Source organism: Marmota monax, unplaced genomic scaffold (assembly GCF_021218885.2).
Source record: "Marmota monax isolate L192 unplaced genomic scaffold, Marmota_monax_Labrador192_F-V1.1 WCK01_AAM20220418_F8-fsc00080, whole genome shotgun sequence".
NCBI classification, from domain to species: domain Eukaryota; kingdom Metazoa; phylum Chordata; class Mammalia; order Rodentia; family Sciuridae; genus Marmota; species Marmota monax.
In genome coordinates this window covers 7,290,001-7,313,352 of record NW_026694750.1, presented here as the reverse complement: position 1 = coordinate 7,313,352, position 23,352 = coordinate 7,290,001, and the positions used below count along the sequence as shown (strand labels likewise).

The 23,352-nt window shown below is 59.5% G+C and overlaps 2 protein-coding genes across 2 annotated transcripts in view; one reads left to right on the top strand and one right to left on the bottom strand.

Moving 5' to 3' along the window:
- Positions 1–17,409: 17,409 nt before the first annotated feature.
- Actrt2 (actin related protein T2) lies at positions 17,410–18,543 on the top strand. The gene has a single exon (XM_046424440.1). It carries the CDS (start codon positions 17,410–17,412, stop codon positions 18,541–18,543), a length of 1,134 nt encoding a protein of 377 aa, XP_046280396.1.
- A 2,707-nt stretch (positions 18,544–21,250) lies between these two features.
- The window catches only part of LOC124079366 (basic proline-rich protein-like), an 8,722-nt gene continuing 6,620 nt past the window's right edge, over positions 21,251–23,352 (bottom strand). Inside the window, exons 3-4 of the mRNA XM_046424883.1 lie at positions 21,881–22,795; positions 21,251–21,569 (exon numbers count right to left, since the gene is read on the bottom strand). Coding sequence (XP_046280839.1) covers positions 21,251–21,569; positions 21,881–22,795 — 1,234 coding nt within the window. The remainder of the gene's footprint in view (positions 21,570–21,880; positions 22,796–23,352) is intronic.

Below are 23,352 nucleotides of genomic sequence, written 5' to 3'. Positions count from 1 at the left end.
AGGTTCCCTGTGGGGGCTTCTGTCTGTGAGCCGTGGGAGAGCCTGACCAGGTCCAGGGGGCTCCAGGCACCCCTCAGCTATTGAACCATGTGGCTGGGGTGTTGGGGCTGCTGCCGACACCCAGAGCCAAGGGAGCAAGGTGTCCCAGAGCCTCGGCCCCCCTGGACAGGGGCCTGCCTCTCCTAGAGCAGCATCCAGAACCCACGTTAGCGCTTCAGGCCGTGAGTAGCAGAGGGACCCCCACAGCATGCAGAGACTAGGTTCATAGACCAGACCCAAGGCCCGATGGGCAGAGTGCTGCCCGGGTCAGCAGGCCAGGAGAATCTTCTAGAAGGAGGGGTACCCTGGGAGAGGACAGGGATGCTGGGGACCCCAGGAGCAGGGCTGGTTCTCTGAGAAACTTCTGAGTTGGGAGTAAGCATGGGGTAGAAGGCCAGTGCCCAGGGACTCCGGGTGTGGTATGAAAGGAGTGTGTCCATCTCATGGGCTCAGCGTCCAGCGGTAGATCAGGAGCAGAGCGGTGGCAGCGCCCTCCAGAGGAGGGAGTGTCTTAGAGAGCGGGGATTCCCAGCCATCGGGACGTAAGTGCCACCTGTCCCTCACCCGGCGCTGAGCCCGCTCTCCTCCCTGAGTCACACAGCTCCACTTCTCCTTCTGCTTCTGACTGCGCAGCTTTGTCTCAGCTGCAGGCTCCGCAGCGGGGACTGAGAAGAAGCTCCAGGCATCGGGTGACGGTGACCCCGTTGGTACGACGTCTAATTGCTAGGAAGCTTGGTGAGGGCGGCAGCGCTGGGACCACATTCCCTGCCCTCCTCGTCACTGCTGCCATCAGCAGCAGGTTAGGGTTAGGGTTAGGGTTAGGGTTAGGGTTAGGGCGGGCGCAGCCCTAAGTGCTTCGTGGCACCCAGCCGTCCACTGCCTTCAGACGGGCCAGCCCCTGGGGTCCCACCATTCCCTCTCCTTTACCAAAAAATGGATCTCAGAGAGGCTGGGCAGTGGCTTGTGCAGGGTCCCAGAGCTACCAAGGTGACGATGTGGGAGTGCACACGGGGCTTGGCTGCCCCAGAGCCTGAGTGGCTCATTTTAACCGTTTGTCCCAAAAGACCTTTGTGGGGGGACATTCGACTCAGGGTGTGGGTGCAGGTCATGTGTCCAGGAGGAGACCAAGAGGCAGACCGGGGAGGAGGCGAGCAGCGGAGGGAGGGAGGCCACACCATCGTGACCCGTGTCGGCCGAGGCGGGCCGTCTCTGTACCACCCAGGACTCTGGCAGCCGGGCAGCACAAGCTGTGGGTGACTCTGGGGTGATGCTGGTTGCGCAGCGAGAGGCCCAGCCCTGCCAGGGCAAGGAGAGTGTCAGGGACTGCGTTGGAGAGGTGGCCAGCTGTGCAGTGCAGTCTGTGAAGACACCGCTCCGGAGCCCGTGGCCCTCTGTGGGGACATCTTGTCCTCCCATGCATGGTCTGCTGGGCGAGGGCCGAGAGGCTGCTTTACCTCCACCCCACTGTCCCTGGACGCTCTTTCTGGCCTTGTGCCCACTCGTATTTAGCAGGCGTCCCTGGACCTGATGAGTGGGCCCGGTCAGTGTTGCTGCAGAGGCCCTTCCTGGGCAGCACACAGAGGCTGCCCAGGCCTGCGTTTCCTTCTTAGTGGCAGAGAATCAACACCCAACAACGGGATTGGGTGCCGCCCTGACTGCCCTCCTGGCGGCCCCCGTGCCCCCACAGGGCACACACTCGCCATTTCCGACTCGCTAGCTTCATCTGCTCGCAGCTTGGACGGACCACACCAGCGGGATGCTCTGCAGAGCGTAAGGCCGGTCAGGGGCCCACGGTCTGATCAAGCCAAAGAGCAGAGAGTCGCATGTGCCGCCGTCCACCCCACGTGCTGAGAGCTGCTCTGAGCCTCACCTTCCGATGGACGTGGAGGCAAACTCACTCCTGACGGCTGACCACAGCGTGCAGCAAGGCTACTGGAAACCGTGGGAGCGGCCGCCCAGGCCGCCCTGCCCACACCTGCCCGTCAGAGGAGAGGACACCCTGCAGGGCGCGGGGAGCAGACCCCTGGGGAGGAGTGAAGGGGCAGGAGGCTGTCTACAGCCCGCGCCAGCTCAGGCCAAGATTCTCCAAGGGAACAGAGAACGTGGGGTACAGCAGAGTCACCCCGTGAAAGGGGGCTAAGGGAGGGTCTGACCCAGAGAGCCCACCGCGGGACGCCGTGCAAGCCGTCCGGCACGCAGGGTTGCCAAGGAGCTCTAGTCTCCACCGAGGAAGGCTACGTGTCCCAGGAGGTGGAGCTGACCTCCCAAATCAGTTCCACCCACGGAACACCCTGCGGGGCTGTCACATGACCAAGGCTCTCCTGGCCCCTGGGGAGTCGGGTGTCCACCAGGAGATTCCTCATGGGGACGTGCTGCTGCCCCTTCAGCTCGGCCTGACCATATGGCCACAGTGAGGAGCTGCAGAAGCTCATAACCCCGGTCCTGCCCCAGGCGGGACCCAGGCCAAGGAGTGGTGACCACTTGATGAAGTAGCAGGCCATGTGCCAGCACGGGAGGGGCCCGGGTCCTCTCTGGGGGAGGCTCCTGTCCCCTGCAGGCCCCCCTCGGCACCCAGGCTATGCCGCCATGCCTGGAATGAGGACACCCCCCCCCCCCGTGGCTGCACCAACAGGCAGCAGGAGGAAGGGTCCGAGAACAAGGGGACCTGGGCCCACAGTGGGGGGTGGCATCAGGGCCTGGGCACTGAGATAGGCTCTTCAACAGGGACATCTCTAATATCCTGGGTCTAGACTGGTCAGGAAACACCCAGATCAGAGAGGCGGAGCTTGAGAAGGGCAGGCCACCAGGGCTGGACACCCTTCCTGCCCCAGGGCCTTGGCTAGGGCACGCTGGACGTGCAGCTCCGTGGCACCCTGTCCTGTCCCTCGGGTCTCTGCTTGGGGGAACCTGGTGATAAGACATGTCACTCTGACATGTGAGTGACTTCACCCTCTGCTCTCGGGAGGATCAGGGCCACGTGAAGGTGGGCGTTCCGAGAGGCTGGTTTCCTGCGGCCCCTCCCCTGGGCCTGGACGCTCAGGGCGAGGGGCATGAGAGAGGGAGGCCTGCTTCCATCTTTGGCTCAGACACAGGGAAGGCAATGGAGCCCAGCCCCAGCAGGACCGCCGGTGACCACATGTCCAGCCGAGTTCCTCTTCCTGGAGGGTATCCTTCAGCCCAGGGTGGAGGGGCGAGAGCTTGACTGTCCAGCGTCTCTGTCCTTCAACACCCGTGTTTGGAAAGCACCAACTGTGCGGCCCCGTCAGCCGACGTCACGGGGCCAGGGTGTTGCAGTGGGCGGGGGCCAGGCCCACGAGGGGCAGGTGGGGAGCACGCACAGGCGCCGAGGCCCAGTTGGACTGATTTTCAGACCTACGAGGACGACTGTGCACTTGTGCGCCCCGTGGTGTCTGGCAAGGCCAGGACGCTCCCCTGGTCCTCCTCAGCTGCCCTCCTGGTCCCCACACAGGTAGGCAGGCCACAGGCGCTCTGACCAATGGAGTGTGAGCAGGAGGGACAGGTGCCACTGCCACCAGGGCACCATCCTCCATGTCCCCTCTAGGGTGACCAGACGGGGCCCAAGGGTGTGATGACCGTCTCCCGGGGGCTCTGAGTGACATCTTAACCATGTGCGGACGCGGCCTGTGGAGATGGGCCTGGGGCCACCAGTGTCGACACCCAGGGGCCCCAGGAGGCTGGACCAGCTTCTGGACAGCTGTTCCAGGCAGAATCCCCCCAAAATAAAGCCATTAACTGCTCTCACGGAGACCCAGGGCCGGGCCGCAGAGGTAAGGAAGGGGAGGTCCACGATGCCCTCCTGGAGCCCTGGCACCAGCTCAGCGTGGTGGGGCGTTTTCTCCTCCCAGAGAGGCCACAGGGCAGCTGCCTGCCGAAGCCAGGCTCCAGGGCCTCCCAGGGCAGCTGGCAAGGAGACCCTCCCCAGCAGCTTGAGCGTCTGCGTCTGCGGACAGCGGAGGCGGGTGGCGGCCCGCAGCTCAGGCAGGCCTGATAGCGTCCTGGGACCTGACAGCACGTGTGTTCGCTTCCGGGACTTCATAACCTTGTCCCTTCTGGGTGGCTGTCCTCTCATGGTCTGGAGGCCAGAAGCCCCAAATCAAGGTGTCAGCAGGACGGTGCCCCCTTGGGGGCTCTGGGTGGGATTGCGCTGGCCTCTGCAGCGTCCAGTGGCCGCTGGCAACCCGGAGGCCCTTCCTTCACAGGCTTGTGGCCCCTTCTCTGCTCCCTTCTCATGGCCTCTTCCCCCAGGTCCCTTCTGAGGACCCCAACCATGAGGCTCGGGGCCCGTCTAACCTGCTGTGACCTCATCTCCGTTTACCTAATTTTATCAGCAAAGATCCTATTTCCCAATAAAGTCACCCCCCTGGTTCCTGGGGGGCGTGAACTTGGGGGCCCTGTTCAACCCAGTAGGTGCAGACTGGCAGAGCCTCGGGGGCTGAGCGTGGACCCAGCCCAGCCCCACCTGGGCAGCCAGGCAGGAAGGGGACAAGCCAACCAGGCCCCCCTCACTGATGGCTCAGCCCCGTGGGGCATCTGGTGGCCCTCTGGCCAGGACGAGGGGCAGAACATGCACAGCCGTGTCCTGGGCACAGCCGAGGGCCTGCTGTGACCTCTTCTGCATCCAGCGCTCCCACCCAGAGCCCTAAGGGGCCTCGGGAGCCTCCTCCAGGAGAGCGTGGGGCAGCAGATCCGCTCCTCCGGGCCCAGGGCTTGCTAGGCAGCAGCCTCCAGGGACAAGTCTTTCCACCTGGAGCTGAACCTCCACGGAGATGATAAATCTCCCCGTGTCTGGCTCTTGGAAAGGATGCTGCCATTTATAACCCGAGGAGCGGCTGCTGGCTGCCAGGGCGCACGTGGTAAGAGGGTTAGCTCTCATACCTCACCCGGAACACGAAGCCTTTTCTCTCTCCAGCTGGAAACGAGTACAGCCCATGAATGCAAAGAGCTCTTTCAACATTAGATTTTAAATTATTTGAATTAAATCTGGAGTCCTTCCGGGCCCTGAGCTCTCTCGGTTATTTATCATTGGCTAAGTGTGGAAGTCTGTTCGGCATCTCCAGGGACTGCCCTGACTTCGGAGCCGCATCTGAAATGCTATAAACTATTTAAACCCAAAAGCTGGGCTGTGTCCAGTTGGAGGGAGCGCATTAGCACGCAGCTTGGGGGAGGCTCTGTGGGGACGCCGCTGGCCCATCTGTACGCTCCCTGGCTCGGTGGGGCTTTCCTCTGGGTAATCACTGTAATACACTTGAAAATACCCCTTTTCCCCACTGAGGCAGGCTGGTTCCCCCCTTATTTAGCAAACATTGATTTTCCCCACTCCAGTGTCCTATCTCACTGTGAAATTAACAAGGGCCCCTGTCCCCCCCTGCTCCCCCCACCCCCCACCCTGCCTCGGGGACCCCGTGGCAGTTCCTCCTGGGCGCCAGCAGGGGGCGGGAAGCGCTCTTTTTTGAGGGCCACACAGTGACTCTCCCAGGGGACTGACCTGGGGTCTGGGGCTCAGCCTTTCTGTCCTCCCCTTCCCCCCACCCACCACCCCAGCTCAGGAGGGGTCGACTGCCCTGGGGACTGAGAGGCAGGGGAGGCCAAGGCTTTGCTCCCAAAATGCAGAGGAGAGGAACAACTCCTAGTTGGTTTGGGACGTCTCAGGGCAGGACATAGCATCTCACAGGCTAAGAACTACCTGGGCAGCTGTCCTGGTTTAAAGAGCAGGGCCACAAGAGGGCCCTGGCCTGACCCTCAGGGACCAGAGGCAGCTGAGCCCAGCCAGGGTGCACCTGCCGCTGACCTGGGCTCAGGGCCCAGACTCCTCAAAGACCTGTGCCCGTGCCTCTTAGACTTCAGGGTGCCCTGACACTGGCATGCGGGCTGTTCCTGCAGACAGCAGAGGAAGCTAGAGCCCAGAGGGGCTCTGGTTGGGTTGGGGTGGTGGGCAGTGACCCTCTGCCTCTATCCTGATGCTCCACTGAGGGGGGCCTGGTGGTCCCTCCTTCCTATATGGCCCCTCCCCACTTCTGGCAAATGAAAAACTGCACAAGAAATGGAGGGTCCCTTTCCATCAGGTGACAAAGCACCATGCCACTGTTAGATGGCTGTCGTCAAGATAAGCCAGCTGGGGGCTGGGGCCGGGGCTGGGTGGAGCACATGTCTTGCATGTGGGAGGCACTGGGTTTGATCCTCGGCACCACATAGAAATAAGTAGATATTGTGTCCACCTACAACTAAAAAATATATTGAGAGAGAGAGAGAGAGGCCAGCCGACACACTGTGAGGCCCTTGGAGAGGGACCGTGAGTTTGGAGGTTGGGTTCCCCTCTCCTCCTGTGGAGCCTTCAGAGACCCCCAGCTTCTGCCTGCAGCTTGACCACAGCCTGGAGAGACCCTGAGCCAGGGCACCCATGTGAGCTGTGCCCGATTCCAGATCTCAGCAGCCACGAGACGCAGCTGTGGTTTTCAGCTGCTTGCTTTGGGGGCAACTCTGCAGCAACGGAGAGCATGTCCCGGATTCTGCTAGAGAGCCAGGGTTCTCTGGGGGTTCTGCTGGGCTCTGCCTTCTTCGGGAAGCCACGCTGGGGCCAGGAGCTCAAAGCTGGAGCCCGTTGCCTCTACATACCTCTGCAGCTGCCCGCTGGGGGACTGTGTCCAGTATTGAGACCCTCGCCCCAGGGCCTGTGCATGTGGCCTTATTTGGAAACAGGGTCTCTGCAGATGGTTGAGCTACGATGAGGTCACCAGGTGTGTCCTACTCCTGAACACTGGTGTCCTGTGCAGAGTCACACAGACATGAACACGGGAGAACATGGGAAGAGACTGGAGCCATGTGGCCACAAGCCAAGAAGGTGCTGGGCGCTAGGAGAGGGGCTGAACAGACCCCCCTGGGGCCTCGGAGGGACGCCTGCCCACACCTCGCCTTCGGACCTCTGGCCTCCAGACGGGGAGGATGACTCCCACGTGGAACTCACTGCTCGTGGTGTTTGTCGCAGTGGCCCGAGGCTGACACACGGCCACGCCAGGCCTCCCCTCCCTGCCGCGGTGCTTCCCGCGGAGGTTTCCTGACAACCAGAAGGAAGGAGGCCCTGGGGCAGCTGGCTGGGCCCTCCAAGGGTGGGGTGCCAGGCGCCTCTGCCTTGCCCTTCAGGGACACGGATGTCGGACAGCTCAGCGGTGTCCCCTCTGTGTGCAGGGTCAGACACACCGGCCACTGCCTAGCACTCAGGCTCCAAGCCACCACCTGGCCTGGCCCCTGGTACCTTGGCCAGGGAGCTGCACTCTGGTCCTTGCCGTGGGTGTGGAGAGAGGCCACCTCCTTGGACTGAACCCTGTGTCCCCTGTAAATTCCTGGGTTGAGGCCCTGACCCTCCGTGTGATGGTGTTTGGAGGTGGGCCTGGGGGAGGGGGTCGGGTCAGGTAGGTCATGAGGGTGATGCCCCACCATGGGGTGGATCCTCGTGTCCTCATGGAGGAGCAGACTGGAGTGTTCTCTCTCTCTCTCTCTCTCTCTTTCTCTGCCAGGTGAGGACACAGCAGGAAGGTGGCCCTCCCCAGGACCTGGCTGTGCTGGTACTCTGATCACAGATGTCCAGCCTCTAACCTGTGGTCCACCCCACCTGTGGCATCTTGCTATGGCAGCCTGAGCTGGCTGAGACTGCCCCACGCCCTGGTGGCAGCAGCTGGGGCCCTGGACCAGCCAATGGACTGCCCCCTGCCCTGGGTGTGCTGTGGCTGCTGCTGCTGGGTCGTGAGCTTGTGCCAGGGGCTTGCCCACCTGGTGTCTGACACCTACCCCAACACCCCCCAGGAAGATCACCCAGGGGGCTGCATTTCCCAGCCTGCCAGGCAGTCAGGTGGGCCCAAGTGAGGCGCAGAGCCCTGAGCACTGCTGCCGCCAGCCCCCTATCTTACTGGCATCTGGAATCTGAGACCCCAAACCTCAGTGTCACAGTTCAAGACGCACCTGTTCCAGGCAGGGTCTACCCTTCACCTAGCACATGCCCAGGTGGGGTCCTGCCTGTCCAGAGAGGCTGGAGCCTCCACTCCTGCCCAACTTGGGGCATTTCCTCCCAAGTGCTGGTTCACGACCCCACGAGCCAACAGCGAGGGTGATAGACCGGATCTCACCCTGTGTGGGAATCCACAGGAGATGCCAAGGGGTCGGGGCAGCTGGGGGCCGGGGTACAGGATGCTGGCTGTCAAGCAGCCTCTATCCTGCTGACACCATAACAGGTGCTCCTGAACCCAGGCCACACCTGCAGGTGACTAAGTGCCCTCGGGTCCTGTCCTTGCCTGTGTGGTAGAGACCCCAGCCCTCCAAGCCCCTTGAGCCCCTAGAGAAAATGCAGTGGTACACAGAGGACAGGGCAGCAGGAGTGTGCAGTCACCACAAGACACCTCTGCAGGGGCTCGGTGGCCCTGTCCTCCTTCCAGGGAAGTGAGGGCCAGGAGGGTTCTGGACACACAGCAGCAGGGCACTCAACAAAGGAACAGACGGTGCAGCTGGCCTCAGACTGTAGGCCTGCTTCCCCTTGCCCTCCCTGGATCCTCTGCAGAGCCACAAGGACCGTGGACAGCCTCCCCAGGGCCTTGGCTCCCCACTAGTCAACTGGTGCCAAGCCCTTCCCCTGGTCCTGGAGGCTGGCTTGTTGGCTGAAGGGGCCAGACCCCACCCAGGCCCATGTGGTGAGGCAGCCTCGGGGGCAGGGGACCTGTGCCACATTAGCTGAGAAGGAGCATCAGAGCAAGGGGTCTCTTGGGTGCTGGGCTGGCAGATGTGATGGCCCCACAGACCCTGCTGGAGCTGGAAGGTTCCCAGGGAAGGAGATGGAGGGAGGCAAGACGGGACACTCACTTCAGCCATGAAGGGAGGAGGAAGGAGGAAGAAAAGGAAGGAAAGAAAAGCAAGAGAATGCAAAAACTGATAGAGGAATACAGTTGAGTGGATGGATGGTGGGTGGGTGGTGGGTGGATGGTGGGTGGATGGTGAGTGGGTGTATGGTGGGTGGATGGTGGGTAGATGGTGAGTGGGTGGATGATGGGTGGATGATGGGTGGATGGTGGGTGAATGGTGGGTGGATGGTGGGTGGATGGTGGGTGGATGATGGGTGGATGGTGGGTGGATGGTGGGTGGATGATGGGTGGATGGTGGGTGGATGATGGGTGGATGGTGGGTGGATGATGGGTGAATGGTGGGTAGATGGTGAGTGGGTGGATGATGGGTGGTTGGTGGGTGGATGGTGGGTGAATGGTGGGTGGATGATGGGTGGATGGTGGGTGGATGATGGGTGGATGGTGGGTGAATGGTGGGTAGATGGTGAGTGGGTGGATGATGGGTGGTTGGTGGGTGGATGGTGGGTGGATGATGGGTGGATGGTGGGTGGATGATGGGTGGATGGTGGGTGAATGGTGGGTGGTGATGGGTGGATGGTGGGTGGATGGTGGGTGGATGGTGGGTGGATGGTGGGTGGTGGGTGATGGGGGTGATGGTGGGTGATGGGTGGTGGTGGGTGGATGGTGGGTGATGGTGGGTGGATGTGGGTGGAGGATGGGTGGATGGTGGGTGGATGGTGGGTGGATGGTGGGTGGATGGTGGGTGGATGGTGGGTGGATGGTGGGTGGATGGTGGGTGGATGGTGGGTGGATGGTGGGTGGATGGTGGGTGGATGGTGGGTGGGTGGTTGGTGGGTGGATGGTGGGTGGATGGTGGGTGGATGGTGGGTGGATGGTGGGTGGATGATGGGTGGATGGTGGGTGGATGGTGGGTGGGTGGATGGTGGGTGGATGGTGGGTGGATGGTGGGTGGATGGTGGGTGGGTGGTGGGTGGATGGTGGGTGGATGGTGGGTGGATGGTGGGTGGGTGGATGGTGGGTGGATGGTGGGTGGGTGGTGGGTGGGTGGATGGTGGGTGGATGGTGGGTGGATGGTGGGTGGATGGTGGGTGGATGGTGGGTGGATGGTGGGTGGGTGGGGGGTGGGTGGGTGGTGGGTGGATGGTGGGTGGGTGGTGGGTGGGGGTGGTGGGTGGATGGTGGGTGGATGGTGGGTGGATGGTGGGTGGATGGTGGGTGGATGGTGGGTGGATGGTGGGTGGGTGGATGGTGGGTGGATGGTGGGTGGATGATGGGTGGATGGTGGGTGGATGATGGGTGGATGGTGGGTGGATGGTGGGTGGATGGGGGGTGGGTGGATGATGGGTGGGTGGGGGGTGGATGGTGGGTGATGGTGGGTGGATGATGGGTGGATGGTGGGTGATGGGTGGTGGTGGGTGGATGGTGGGTGGATGGTGGGTGGATGATGGGTGGATGGTGGGTGGATGGTGGGTGGATGGTGGGTGGATGGTGGGTGGATGGTGGGTGGATGGTGGGTGGATGGTGAGTGGGTGGATGGTGGGTGGATGGTGGGTGGATGGTGGGTGGATGGTGGGTGGATGGTGGGTGGATGGTGGGTGGATGGTGGGTGGATGATGGGTGGATGGTGGGTGGATGGTGGGTGGATGGTGGGTGGATGGTGGGTGGATGGTGGGTGGATGGTGGGTGGATGGTGGGTGGATGGTGGGTGGATGGTGGGGTGGATGGTGGGTGGATGGTGGGTGGATGGTGGGTGGATGGTGGGTGGATGGTGGGTGGATGTGGGTGGATGGTGGGTGGATGGTGGGTGGATGGTGGGTGGATGGTGGGTGGATGGTGGGTGGATGATGGGTGGATGGTGGGTGGATGGTGGGTAGATGGTGAGTGGGTGGATGGTGGGTGGATGGTGGGTGGATGGTGGGTGGATGGTGGGTGGATGGTGGGTGGTGGGTGGATGGTGGGTGGATGGTGGGTGGATGGTGGGTGTATGGTGGGTGGATGATGGGTGAATGGGGGTGGATGGTGGGTGGATGGTGGGTGGATGGTGGGTGGATGGTGGGTGGATGGTGGGTGGATGGTGGGTGGATGGTGGGTGGATGATGGGTGGATGGTGGGTGGATGGTGGGTGGGTGGATGGTGGGTGGATGGTGGGTGGATGGTGAGTGGGTGGATGTGGGTGATGGGGTGGATGGTGGGTGGATGGTGGGTGGATGGTGGGTGGGTGGATGGTGGGTGGATGGTGGGTGGATGGTGGGTGGATGGTGGGTGGATGGTGGGTGGATGGTGGGTGGATGGTGGGTGGATGATGGGTGGATGGTGGGGTGGATGGTGGGGGGATGGTGGGTGGATGGGGTGATGGGGGTGGATGGTGGGTGGATGGTGGGTGGATGGTGGGTGAATGGTGGGTGGATGGTGGGTGGATGGTGGGTGGATGGTGGGTGGATGGTGGGTGGATGGGGGTGGATGGTGGGTGGATGGTGGGTGGATGATGGGTGGATGGTGGGTGGATGGTGGGTGGATGATGGGTGGATGGTGGGTGGATGGTGGGTGGATGATGGGTAGATGGTGGGTGGATGGTGAGTGGGTGGATGGTGGGTGGATGGTGAGTGGGTGGATGATGGGTGGATGGTGGGTGGATGATGGGTGAATGGGGGTGGATGGTGGGTGGATGGTGGGTGGATGATGGGTGGATGGTGGGTAGATGGTGGGTGGATGGTGGGTAGATGGTGAGTGGGTGGATGATGGGTGGATGGTGGGTGGATGGTGGGTGGATGATGGGTGGATGGTGGGTGGATGGTGAGTGGGTGGATGATGGGTGGATGGAGGGTGGATGGTGGGTGCATGGTGGGTGGATGGTGGGTGGATATTGGGTGGATGATGGGTGAATGGGGGTGGATGGTGGGTGGATGGTGGGTGGATGGTGGGTGGATGATGGGTAGATGGTGGGTAGATGGTGAGTGGGTGGATGATGGGTGGATGGTGGGTGGATAATGGGTGGATGATGGGTGGATGGTGGGTGGATGATGGGTGGATGGTGGGTAGATGGTGAGTGGGTGGATGATGGGTGGATGGTGGGTGGATGGTGGGTGGATGGTGGGTGAATGGTGGGTGCATGGGGGTAGATTGTGGGTGGATAATGGGTGGATGATGGGTGGATGGTGGATGGATAGATGTTGGATGGATGATAGGAAGATGGACAGATGGATAGGATGGATGAATACATGACTGCATGGATGGATAGATGGGTGGATGATGTGTGGGTGATGGGTGCATGATGGGTGGATGGTGGATGGATGATGGGTGGATGGTGGGTGGATGGTAGGTGGATGGTGGGTGGATGGTGGGTGGATAATAAGTGGATGATGAGTGGATGGTGGATGGATAGATGTTGGATGGATGATAGGAAGATGGACAGATGGATAGGATGGATGAATATATGACTGGATGGATGGATGGATAGATAGGTGGATGATGTGTGGGTGATGGGTGCATGATGGGTGGATGGTGGATGGATGATGAGTGGATGGTGGGTGGATGGTAGGTGGATGGTGGGTGGATAATAAGTGGATGATGGGTGGATGGTGGATGGATAGATGTTGGATGGATGATAGGAAGATGGACAGATGGATAGGATGGATGAATATATGACTGGATGGATGGATGGATAGATAGGTGGATGATGTATGGGTGATGGGTGAATGATGGGTAGATGGACTGATGGATAGATGGATGGATGGATATATGCCTGGGTGGATGGATGGATAGATGAGTGGATAAATGGATGGATAGATGGGTGTGTGGAGGGATAGATGGGTGGGTGGGTGGATAGATGGGTGGGTGGGTGAATGGATAGATGGGTGGATGGGTGGATGAATAGATGGGTGGATGAGTGGATGGATAGATGGGTGGGTGGATAGGTGGATGAATGGATAGATAGATGGGTGGGTGGATAGATGGGTGACTAGATGGATGGATGGATGGATGAGTCGATGAGTGAATGAATGGGTGATAGAAAGATGAATTTGAATGAGTGGATGAATGAATGGGTGATCAGGTGAGTGAATGGGCAGGTAGATGGGTGGGCAGGTAGATGAATAGATGGGTGAGTAGGTGAGTGGATGGGTGGGTGGATGGGCATATGGGTGTGGGAATACAAATTCCATTTCAGAGATTCAAGGGCTAAGCTCCTAAGGAACCTGTTCCGGAGCTTGGGTTCCTGGTGTGTGTGTGTGTGTGTGTGTGTGTGTGTGTGTGTGTGTGACTGAGGCAGAGAGGTACAAGAGCTGCTACCATCCCAGGGCAAGTACTTGAGTCCCCATGATCCCCATTCAGCCTTACACCCCATTCTCTCTCTTGCAAGGACAGTGCACATCCGCCATCTGAGTGGTCTCCGTTCCTGCAGGCTGCTGACAGCTGGGCCAGCCCTCAGCAAGAGGACCCAGCTGCTGAGTGTTGGCCGGCACTAATGAGCCCAGTCTGATGGCCACTAATTGAGGCTTTGGATACCAGTGACAAAATTAGAGATGAAGGGACAGACAGGCCTGGCCCAGGACTTGGGGGCCCCAGCACTCCAAGCCAGGCCAGTGTCCAGCTGACCCAGAGATACCCATTCCCAAGTCTGAACGCCTGGCAACTTCTCTAGGGGCCTGCTTCCCTGTCTGCCTCAGGAGAGAGCTTCTTCTGGGCTCCGCACTGGTGTAGAGGCTGGCTGGCAAGGATGGTCCTCCAGAAGGGCCAGGAGTGTGCCCTTCCTGCTGGAGAGGACGGAGTGACCGCTGTTCACCTGTGAACTTGTTGAAATGATTTATGAGGCTTGGGGGCTGGGGCAGGCGGAGGAGAGGACCCTGGCTTGACAGCAAGCACACCTCCTGTGACTTCTCCCTGGGACCACGCGTCTGCCCAGCTACAGCTGTTTCTGTGGACTGAGCTGCGCACCCTTGAAGTGACAGGGAGGGTCTTAGCTTCACTGAGATGCGTGTGGCCCTCTGGGCTGTCGGAGAGCCAGGAGTTCCTGAGATGGAGCTCCCGGTCTCACAGGGAGGACTTGGCAGAGGGCTGAGGGGGCTCCCGGCACTTGAGGACCGTGGTGGGCTTTCCTCCCAGGAAAGGGAGCTGGAAACTGGCCCACGTCGCCCAGGCGTGGCTTATAGACACTCGATTTTCCCCATGTCCGTGTAACATCTACCCCAGGGAACGTCCTGCTCCTTTGGCCTCTGATGGGCCGTGGACAGTCTGAAGGCCCAATCAGACACTTGGCATCAGGACAGGCTCTGGGCTCGGCCTTGCTCTGCAGGCTCTGGGCTCCACGGCAAACCCAGAAATGCCACTCAGGAGCCAGCCTCATCCCGTTGTCCCAGGCTCCTGCTTGGTGCCTTAGGAAGGTCACAACTGGTGGCTCACTGCTTCCCCAAGTAGAGGAAAGAAGTGGCGCCTGCCCCTGGGCCCCCTCTGCCAGCACTCGATGTCCCAGTGGCCACCCCCAGGTTGTCAGGACAGAGGTGGGTAGAGCAGGGCAAAGGCCAGCACCTCTCCTGGCTCAACGAGAAGACCCAGGGAGAAAGGAGCAGAACACTCAGGCCACAGGCCACTGTCCTGACGGTGGCCTTGTTTTTCCCAAGTCCATTCCAGGGAGGGGCTTGTCTTCCTGAAAGCAGGGTCAGCAGGGGTCAGGAAGGAGCCAAGAGCAGCTGGCAACAGGCAGAGATGCCCCAGACCTAACAGGGCTGGGCTGAGAGCCAGGCTTAGGGCAGTCTTAGGAGACCTGCACCTGGGTAAGGTGCTACTGGCCCCTGGGACACTGTTAGGGTGTTGTCACAGCAACAGGTACCTCATGGGGGGAAAAGGCGGTCCAGGCTTTGGGGTACCTCATGGGGAAAAAGGTGGTCCAGGCTTTGGGGTACCTCATGGGGGAAAAGGTGGTCCAGGCTTTGGGGTACCTCATGGGGAAAAAGGCGGTCCAGGCTTTGGGGTACCTCATGGGGGAAAAGGCGGTCCAGGCTTTGGGGTACCTCATGGGGGAAAAGGCGGTCCAGGCTTTGAAACCTAAGCTCTCTCTCTGTCACTGCCACAGATGCCCAAAGCTCCAGCAGGCCCAGGGCCACAGGGCCACGCCATGTGCCCTGACCCAAGTGCCCTCTGCACCCGGCACTGAGCTATCTCTGCCCACTGTGGACCACGTTAGGGTTGAAGCTAGAGACCTCAGGGGCATCTCTCCTGACTCAGCCTGGAGCATTGGGCAGCCAGGGGAGAAGTCTGGCGATGCCTGAGAGTGGTGCCCATGTACCCCTGGTGACGGGAGCCGGCTGGAACCCCACCACCCAGCAGAACGCTCCACTCCTCTCCCCACGGCAGCCTGCTGGGGACACACACTCCCCAAAATGCTGGACGCCCATCAGGGTAGTGGATGCTGCACATGGGCTGAGCAGAGCCAGGGTTGCCACGGCCACGGGGCTTGCCAAGGCCACGGCCCCTCTGCCAGGCACAGAGCAGAGAGGCCCAAGCTGGACAGGGAATGCTGTCCTGAACAGGCCCATAGCCCCCAGGTCAGAGTGGTGTCCATCCAGAGCCACATCCAAACACAGTAGGGCGTGCTAACTGGGGTGGCCCCTGCCCTCAGCAAAACTCTTGTCTGACGGTTCCAGGGGCTGGCAGGTGGAGGACCACACTGGCCAGTTACCCACCTGTCAGGACTCCAGGCCTTTTATGGACATTGGGGATGGGCCTACTCTGGCCACCCATCTTCCAGGACTATCACTCTCTGCCTCTGGTCTCCGTCGTAGCATTGCAGGTGGGGACACCCCAGGGTACTCCTGCAGGGCTGCTCTTGTGACCAGGGCTGACCCAGAGGCTAGACAGATGTTTGGGAGCAACTTGGCCTCATAGCCCAGTTGTTTGAGAAAAAGCTCCAATAATGACCAAGTATTATGAATTTTCCAGGGCTTAGTGGTGCCCACAAAGCCACATGTCAAAGCCACACATCTTTAGCATACGTCCATATGGCCAGTCCCTAGCATATGTCCACAGCACGTCTACACAACACATGACACTAGGCGTCTACAGCACATGTCTACACCACGCCTCTGGCGTTTGCCTTCTTAATGTCTGCTAGTGGTGCAGTGGGGTCAGCAGATCCCAGAGAGACCTGCAGCTCTGGGAGCCCAGGGGCTGGAGGGACATGGAGGAACTCTCCGGTGGGGAAGGAGCTGGCCTAGAGGGGGACTGTGGACACACTAGGAGGGGAAATGCCAGAGTAGCCTGTTTTCCCCAAGGCCACTCCACCCAGGGAGCTAGGACGGCTGTGCCCTGGTCCTTCTCTCCCACTTCCTTCCCAGGGAACACCATGCCAGAGCCCAGGGCCCAGTGCCCAGGGTGTGCTGTGGGCCCTCCAAGAGGCCAGAGTCAGTGCCCTCAGCCTGGCCCCAGAGCCACCTTCCTGCCTTGCTCTCAGGCCTCATCCCCGAGTGCCTGGCCTTCCCTGGACATTTCCCTCAGTGGGCTTGGCCTGAGTGAGCAAAGGACCCTTGACACACAGCTGCCCCAGGGCCCCAGGTCTTCTAGGTCCATGGGGCTCCCAGTGCTGTGTGCCACTGGACATTGCTCTCTGCTGGCCTTGGATTTGGCAGAGAGGAACACAGGGCCCTGACCTTAGTCAGAGCAGCAACATGTGTACGTGGTCAGGTTCAGTAGGCTGGGAGGATTTGCTTGGTGTCTGTCCTGGGGGACAGAGAGCAAGAGCCAAAGGGAGGGAGGGGGGGGAACTTCCCTGAAGGAGTCTGCATTTAAAAAGGATGCTCTGGGGCACAGTGGCCACACGCACAATCCCAGCCCCTCAGGAGGCTGAGGCAGGAGAATCACAAGTTTGAGACCAGTGTGGACAACTAGCAAGACAGTCTCAGAAAATAAAATAAAAAGATCCTGGGAGGCAGCTCAGTGGAAGAATGCCCCTGGGTTCAGTCCCCAGTAACAAAGATAAAGGAAAGAACAGGGAGGGGGGGTGGAGGGAGGGAGGGAGGGAGGGAGGGCAGGAGGAGAGGAGGAGAGGAGGAGCTGCCAGGCTGCACACTGCTCAAGGTGGAGGAGGGAGCTCCCACACTGGGTCCTTCGCTGGCTTGGAGGTGAGGCCTCAGCTGTGGGTCGGTGGGCTTATGGACCCAGCCCAGGCCCCCCCCCCCGCCCTCCTCCCTTGGTGTCGCCCCTGCAGCAGGCCGGGGCCCAGAGCCCCGCCCCCGGGCTCTGACGCTGCGTGGACAATGGTTGCCTTGGCTGGATTGTTACCTACGCACAGGTTCCTGGAAAGGCCCTGGCAGGCGGGGCCACTTGGTGGGAAAGTAGGCGCAGTGGAGGATGGAGGTCCCCCAGGCTCTGTGGGTGACCTGCTAGCCCGGCTGGGAGGTGCCCCCAGGAAGAGTGGGATCCCACGAACTTCCTTCTGGAAAGCCTGCTGTGACTCAAAGAGGCCCCCGGGGTTCTGTCTTTATTTTGGTGACGGCCAGAGGAGAATGCTGCAGACATGTTTAACCCACACATATTAGAGTCTCCAGCTGTTATTTTCGACAATGGATCTGGGCTCTGCAAAGCAGGGCTGTCAGGGGAGATCGGGCCCCGCCACGTCGTCAGCTCCATCGTGGGGCACCCCAAATTCAAGACGCCCAATCCGGGAGCCAATCAGAAGAAGTACTTTGTGGGGGAGGAAGCCCTGTACAAGCATGAGACCTTGAACCTGCGCTCTCCCATCGAGCGGGGCCTGGTCACGGGCTGGGACGACATGGAGAAGCTCTGGAGGCACCTCTTCGAGTGGGAGCTGGGCGTGAAGCCCAGTGACCAGCCCGTGCTCATGACGGAGCCCTCCCTGAACCCCAGGGAGAATCGGGAGAAGATGGCCGAGGTGATGTTCGAGAGCTTCAGCGTGCCCGCCTTCTACCTGTCCGACCAGGCTGTGTTGGCGCTCTACGCCTCGGCCTGCGTCACGGGCCTCGTGGTGGACAGCGGGGATGGGGTCACCTGCACCGTGCCCATCTTTGAGGGCTACTCCCTGCCCCACGCGGTCACCAAGCTCTACGTAGCCGGCAGGGACGTCACGGAGCTCCTCACCCGGCTCCTCCTGGCCAGCGGGCGGACCTTCCCGTGCCTGCTCGACAAGGCCCTGGTGGACGACATCAAGGAGAAGCTGTGCTACGTGGCCCTGGAGCCTGAGAAGGAGCTCTGCCGGCGGCCCGAGGAGGTCCTCAGAGAGTACAAGCTGCCCGACGGCAGTGTCATCTACATCGGGGACCAGCTGTACCAGGCACCTGAGGCCTTGTTCTCCCCCGAGCAACTGGGCACCCAAAACCCGGGGCTGGCGAAGATGGCATCCAGCAGTATCGCCAAGTGTGACGGGGACATCCAGAAGACGCTCTTTGGGGAGATCGTGCTGTCGGGAGGCACCACGCTCTTCCGGGGGCTGGACGACCGGCTTCTGCGGGAGCTGGAGCAACTGGCCCCCCAAGGCACCCCCATCAAGATCACGGCTCCCCCCGACCGCTGGTTCTCCACCTGGATCGGCGCCTCCATCGTCACTTCCCTGAGCAGCTTCAAGCAGATGTGGGTCACCTCCGCCGACTTCAAGGAGTTTGGGACATCCGTGGTCCAGAGAAGATGCTTCTGAAGGAAGGGCCTTGCGCCCGGGGCGGCCGGTGGCACTGGCTGGGCCCTCCTGGGAGGAGCTGACCTGCCGCTGGAGCAGGGTGTCCAATAAACGACAGAAGGTGGAGTGTTTGGCTGTGTGAGTGTCTCGCTCCTTCTCAACAGCGACAGAGTCCCTTCCGACCTGGGCAGCGGGGCTGTCAAGGGGGTCTGTCCACATCCCCTCCCTGCCGCCCGAGAAAGCCCGGGGCTGGGGGTCGAGGCTAGACACACCTGCAGGTGGCCCTGAATTTCGGGCCACAGCCTGATTCGGTGGTTTTGAACCAGGGTCTGGGGGTCGGGGGTCTGGGAGATGGGGCAGGGGGCAAGGGACAGGAAGGACGCTGCCCTACCTGAGCCCTCCCCTGGGTGGGCCCTGTGTTATTGATGGCCTGTGGGGAGAGAGCCCTAAACTTACGGCATTTCTGCTCCCCTCTGTGCCATCTGCCAAGGACCAGGCTGTGTCCCTTTTAGCTGTCTGGCCTCGTAAACGCAGAGCAAGGGCCCAGGGCACTGTCACCCGCTCTGCGTGGTGATTGTACCTTTTCAGTTTGTTTTTACTCTCAGGGATATTTGTAGCATCCTGGTTTGGGGGCAAAGCTGACGGCAACAGTTGAATGACTTAGGCACCAGGGGAAAATTTCCACGTGGACTTGGTGAAATTCTCCCAAGATGTTATTGAGAAGAGAAACGGAGAACTCGGAGGCGTTCTTAAAAGATGTTCTATAGTCTCCTCTTTTCTTTTGGATTTTAATAAAAGGCACTCTCCCAGGCTCATGTGGACAGAGCACATTGGCATGTGCCTGTTTAGAGAGAGGAGTGTCTTTTACGGAGACAGAAGGGAGAGGCGCATACCATGGTGGTGCACCAGGCTGGCGGGAGGCGGGGGTGGTCCTGGGAGCAGGAAGAGGGAGAGCGAAGGGAAAACGAACAGGACTTTGTTCAAGAAACGCAACAAGAATGGAAAAACCCACTTTGTCTACAAGGGGAGTTTGTCCACGTGGAACGTCCAGGTTTGTACATCATCTCCCTGTCAACCTATGTTGTATTTGAGCGGAGCCTTTGGTGGATTGGAAGGTAGAACGAAGTTGGGTGATTTTTTTGGGATCCAGTCTTGATCTCTGCCTTTTACCTGGTGGATTTAGACAACCTACAGTTAACTGAAATGTCCCAGATGTCCCCTTCCCTGTTAGGGCTTGGCTTGTCCCCTGTCTCATTCCTGCTTCTCTCACTTTGCTGGGGGTTGGGAACATTTCTCATAGTCCATGCTGATCCACTGCTGGGGTTTTTAGTGTTTTTCTTGGCGTAGGTTTTGGGGGAGTGCCCTAGGTGTCTTAGTATGCACACCTGTATGTGTGTGAATATATGGGCTCACCGCCTGCAGGTAGTGACATTTTATCACTTGGAGTTATGTGTGAACTCCCACCTCTGCTTAGGATGCTTTAGCCTCCCCGCTTTTAAAATACCATCATCTCGTCTTCTGTGTACACTGAGCACAGCCTCAGAGGTGTTAGAATTTTTTTTCAATCACTAAATGCGATTAAAGAAGCTCATGAGAGGAGTCTACAGTGTTTCCCTCTATCTAACCCACCTGGTGCTCTCCTTTCCTCTCTGAAGTCCCAAGCCACCTTCTGCGGTTATTTCCTCCGTGTTCAGAGAACTTCCTTGGCTTGCAGCAAATCCCCGAGTTCTCCTTGTCTCTGCCCTGGGAGGGCACCTTGGCCAAGACTGACTTTGCAATTCATACTTTCCTTTAGCGCTTGAAAAACCGCAGTGCCAGAGGCACTGTCCTGCTGGCCTGTGTGATTCCAGATAAAAAAACCCTCTGTCACTCAATGGGTGTCCCCTGTAGGGAATATGTCATTTTTCTCTCTGCTTTCTAGTTTTTCACATCTTTCGATTTCAGAGGTTTAAATATGACGGGGGTTTCTTTGAGGTTATTCTACTACCATCTTCTACCTCACCAGGGCTGGGTGGGGCTCGGCTCCCACTGGGACCCACTGACACAGGTGTGGCTGAAAGACAGCTAACCAGCAGCCCTGGCCCCGCCACCCTGTTCAGTCTCTCCCTGTGGGTGGCGTGGGTTATGGTGGATGTTTGTTCCACTTTCCGTGGAGCGACACGGCTTTCCCTTGGCCCTCAGGTTGAGCAGGGAGGGTGGGCAGAAAGGGGGTCTTTATTCTTAGCCCACACTTGGTGGGAATGGCTTTTCTTGGCACTTTGCTGGTCTGCAGCTGTGGGAGATCTTGGGGGAGAGGCTTCTGAGCACTGTATAAAAACTGCAAGGAAACCCAGGGACTCCCAGGGCTCCAGGTCCCCAGGCAGCTCCCGCCGTCCTGCACCTTTCAGTCTTCCTCTGTTGCGTTACGTCCAGAGCTTTCTGGAGGTAAGAGGGAGAACTTGTTTCTCTCTGCAGTTCCCGAAGGTTGCAAGGGCTCAGAGAGGCCTGTCCAACCCTCCTATCAGGACCACCCAGTTTTATGGTAGCTGGGGTTTCCCAAGGCTCACGGGTGAGTTCAGAGTTCCAGATCAGGGCTCCGTCCCCCTCCTACACTCCTTTATCCTTCTCTGCCTGAGACTGTGCCCATATTACTGAGTTACACTGCAAATACATGGTGCCTAAAACAACTCTTTTTTTTTTCCAAGCTACTCTGCTCCTCTTATGCTGGCCACTGCTCTTGCTTCAGTTGCTATGGTGATGGTGGTGGTGGTGATGGTGGTGGTGGTGGTGGTGGTGGTGATGGTGATGGTGGTGGTGGTGATGGTGATGGTGGTGGTGGTGGTGGTGATGGTGATTGTGATGGTGGTGGTGGTGATGGTGATGGTGGTGGTGGTGATGGTGATGGTGGTGATGGTGATTGTGATGGTGGTGGTGGTGGTGGTGGTGATGGTGATGGTGGTGGTGGTGATGGTAATGGTGGTGGTGGTGGTGGTGGTGGTGGTGGTGATTGTGGTGGTGGTGGTGGTGGTGGTGGTGGTGGTGGTGGTGGTGATGGTGGTGGTGGTGGGGTGTGGTGGTGTGGTGGTGTGGTGGTGGTGTGTGGTGTGTGTGGTGTGTGGTGTGGTGGTGGTGGTGTGGTGTGGTGTGTGTGGTGGTGGTGTGGTGTGGTGTGGTGGTGTGTGGTGTGGTGGTGTGGTGGTGTGGTGGTGGTGGTGGTGGTGGTGTGGTGTGGGTGGTGGTGTGTGTGGTGGTGGTGGTGTGGTGGTGGTGGTGGTGTGGTGATGGTGTGGTGGTGGTGTGTGTGTGGTGGTGGTGGTGTGTGTGTGATGTGTGGTGTTGTGGTGGTGGTGGTGATTGTGATGATGATGGTGATGATGATGGTGGTGATGGTGATGATGGTGGTGGTGGTGATGGTGATGGTGGTGGTGGTGGTGGTGATGGTGATGGTGGTGGTGGTGATGGTGATGGTGGTGGTGATGGTGGTGGTGATGGTGGTGATGGTGATGATGGTGATTGTGATGGTGGTGGTGGTGGTGATGGTGGTGGTGATGGTGGTGGTGATGGTGGTGATGGTGATGATGGTGATGGTGATGGTGGTGGTGGTGGTGGTGATGGTGGTGGTGGTGGTGGTGATGGTGATGGTGATGATGGTGATTGTGATGGTGGTGGTGGTGGTGATGGTGATGGTGGTGGTGGTGATGGTGGTGGTGGTGGTGGTGGTGGTGATGGCGATGGTGGTGATTGTGATGGTGGTGGTGGTGATGGTGGTGGTGGTGGTGGTGGTGATGGCGATGGTGGTGATTGTGATGGTGGTGGTGGTGATGGTGGTGGTGGTGGTGATGGTGATGGTGATGGTGGTGGTGATTGTGATGGTGGTGGTGGTGATGTTGATGATGGTGATGATGGTAATTGTGGTGGTGGTGGTGATTGTGATGATGATGGTGATGATGATGGTGGTGATGGTGATGATGGTGGTGGTGGTGATGGTGGTGGTGGTGATGGTAATGGTGGTGGTGGTGGTGATGGCGATGGTGGTGGTGGTGATGATGATGGTGGTGATTGTGATGGTGGTGGTGGTGATGGTGATGGTGGTGGTGGTGATGGTGATGGTGGTGGTGATGGTGGTGGTGGTGGTGGTGATGGTGGTGGTGATGGTGATGGTGATGGTGGTGGTGGTGATGGTGGTGCTGGTGGTGGTGATTGTGGTGGTGGTGGTGGTGATGGTGGTGGTGGTGATGGTGATGGTGGTGGTGGTGGTGATGGTGATGATGATGGTGGTGATGGCGATGATATTCTTCAGCACAGTCCTTCTCAGGATGAGCAATCAGTAGAGGGAAAGCAGCCCCCCCACCTTGTGCCCATTACGTCATTAGCAGGAGCATTATAACTAAGCTGCTTCTAATTCTGGCTTCCTTGAAGAAGTGGAAGTCCCAGAGAGTGTCAGGCAGGTTAAGCTATCTCTAGTGAGGGAAATAAAGTCTCGGGAGCCGTGGGGTCATCCTTCGCATCTGCAGCTTGGCCCTGCTTGAGCCCGGGGGTGTCTAATGTGAAGGACCAGGGTTTGGGGCTGGACTGGGTTGAATGTGGGAAAAAAGAGAGAAAAGTCTCCCTCTGGCTTTGAACTACTCAGACCTTGCCTGCAACATCCCACAGGAACTATGGGAGCCCTTTTCCCCATTCCTAAGGTGTGGGTTCCCCTGCCCAACCAGAGCAGGGGCCTCTTCAAACCATCCCACAGCTCCCAGCCTTTGGCCCTTCCCAGGGTCGTTCTGTGAAGGAACATTTGGCTGCTTTATACCAGAGCTTCACTTGAGGGATTCTTGGCTCAAAACTAAACTCATCGGCAAGAAA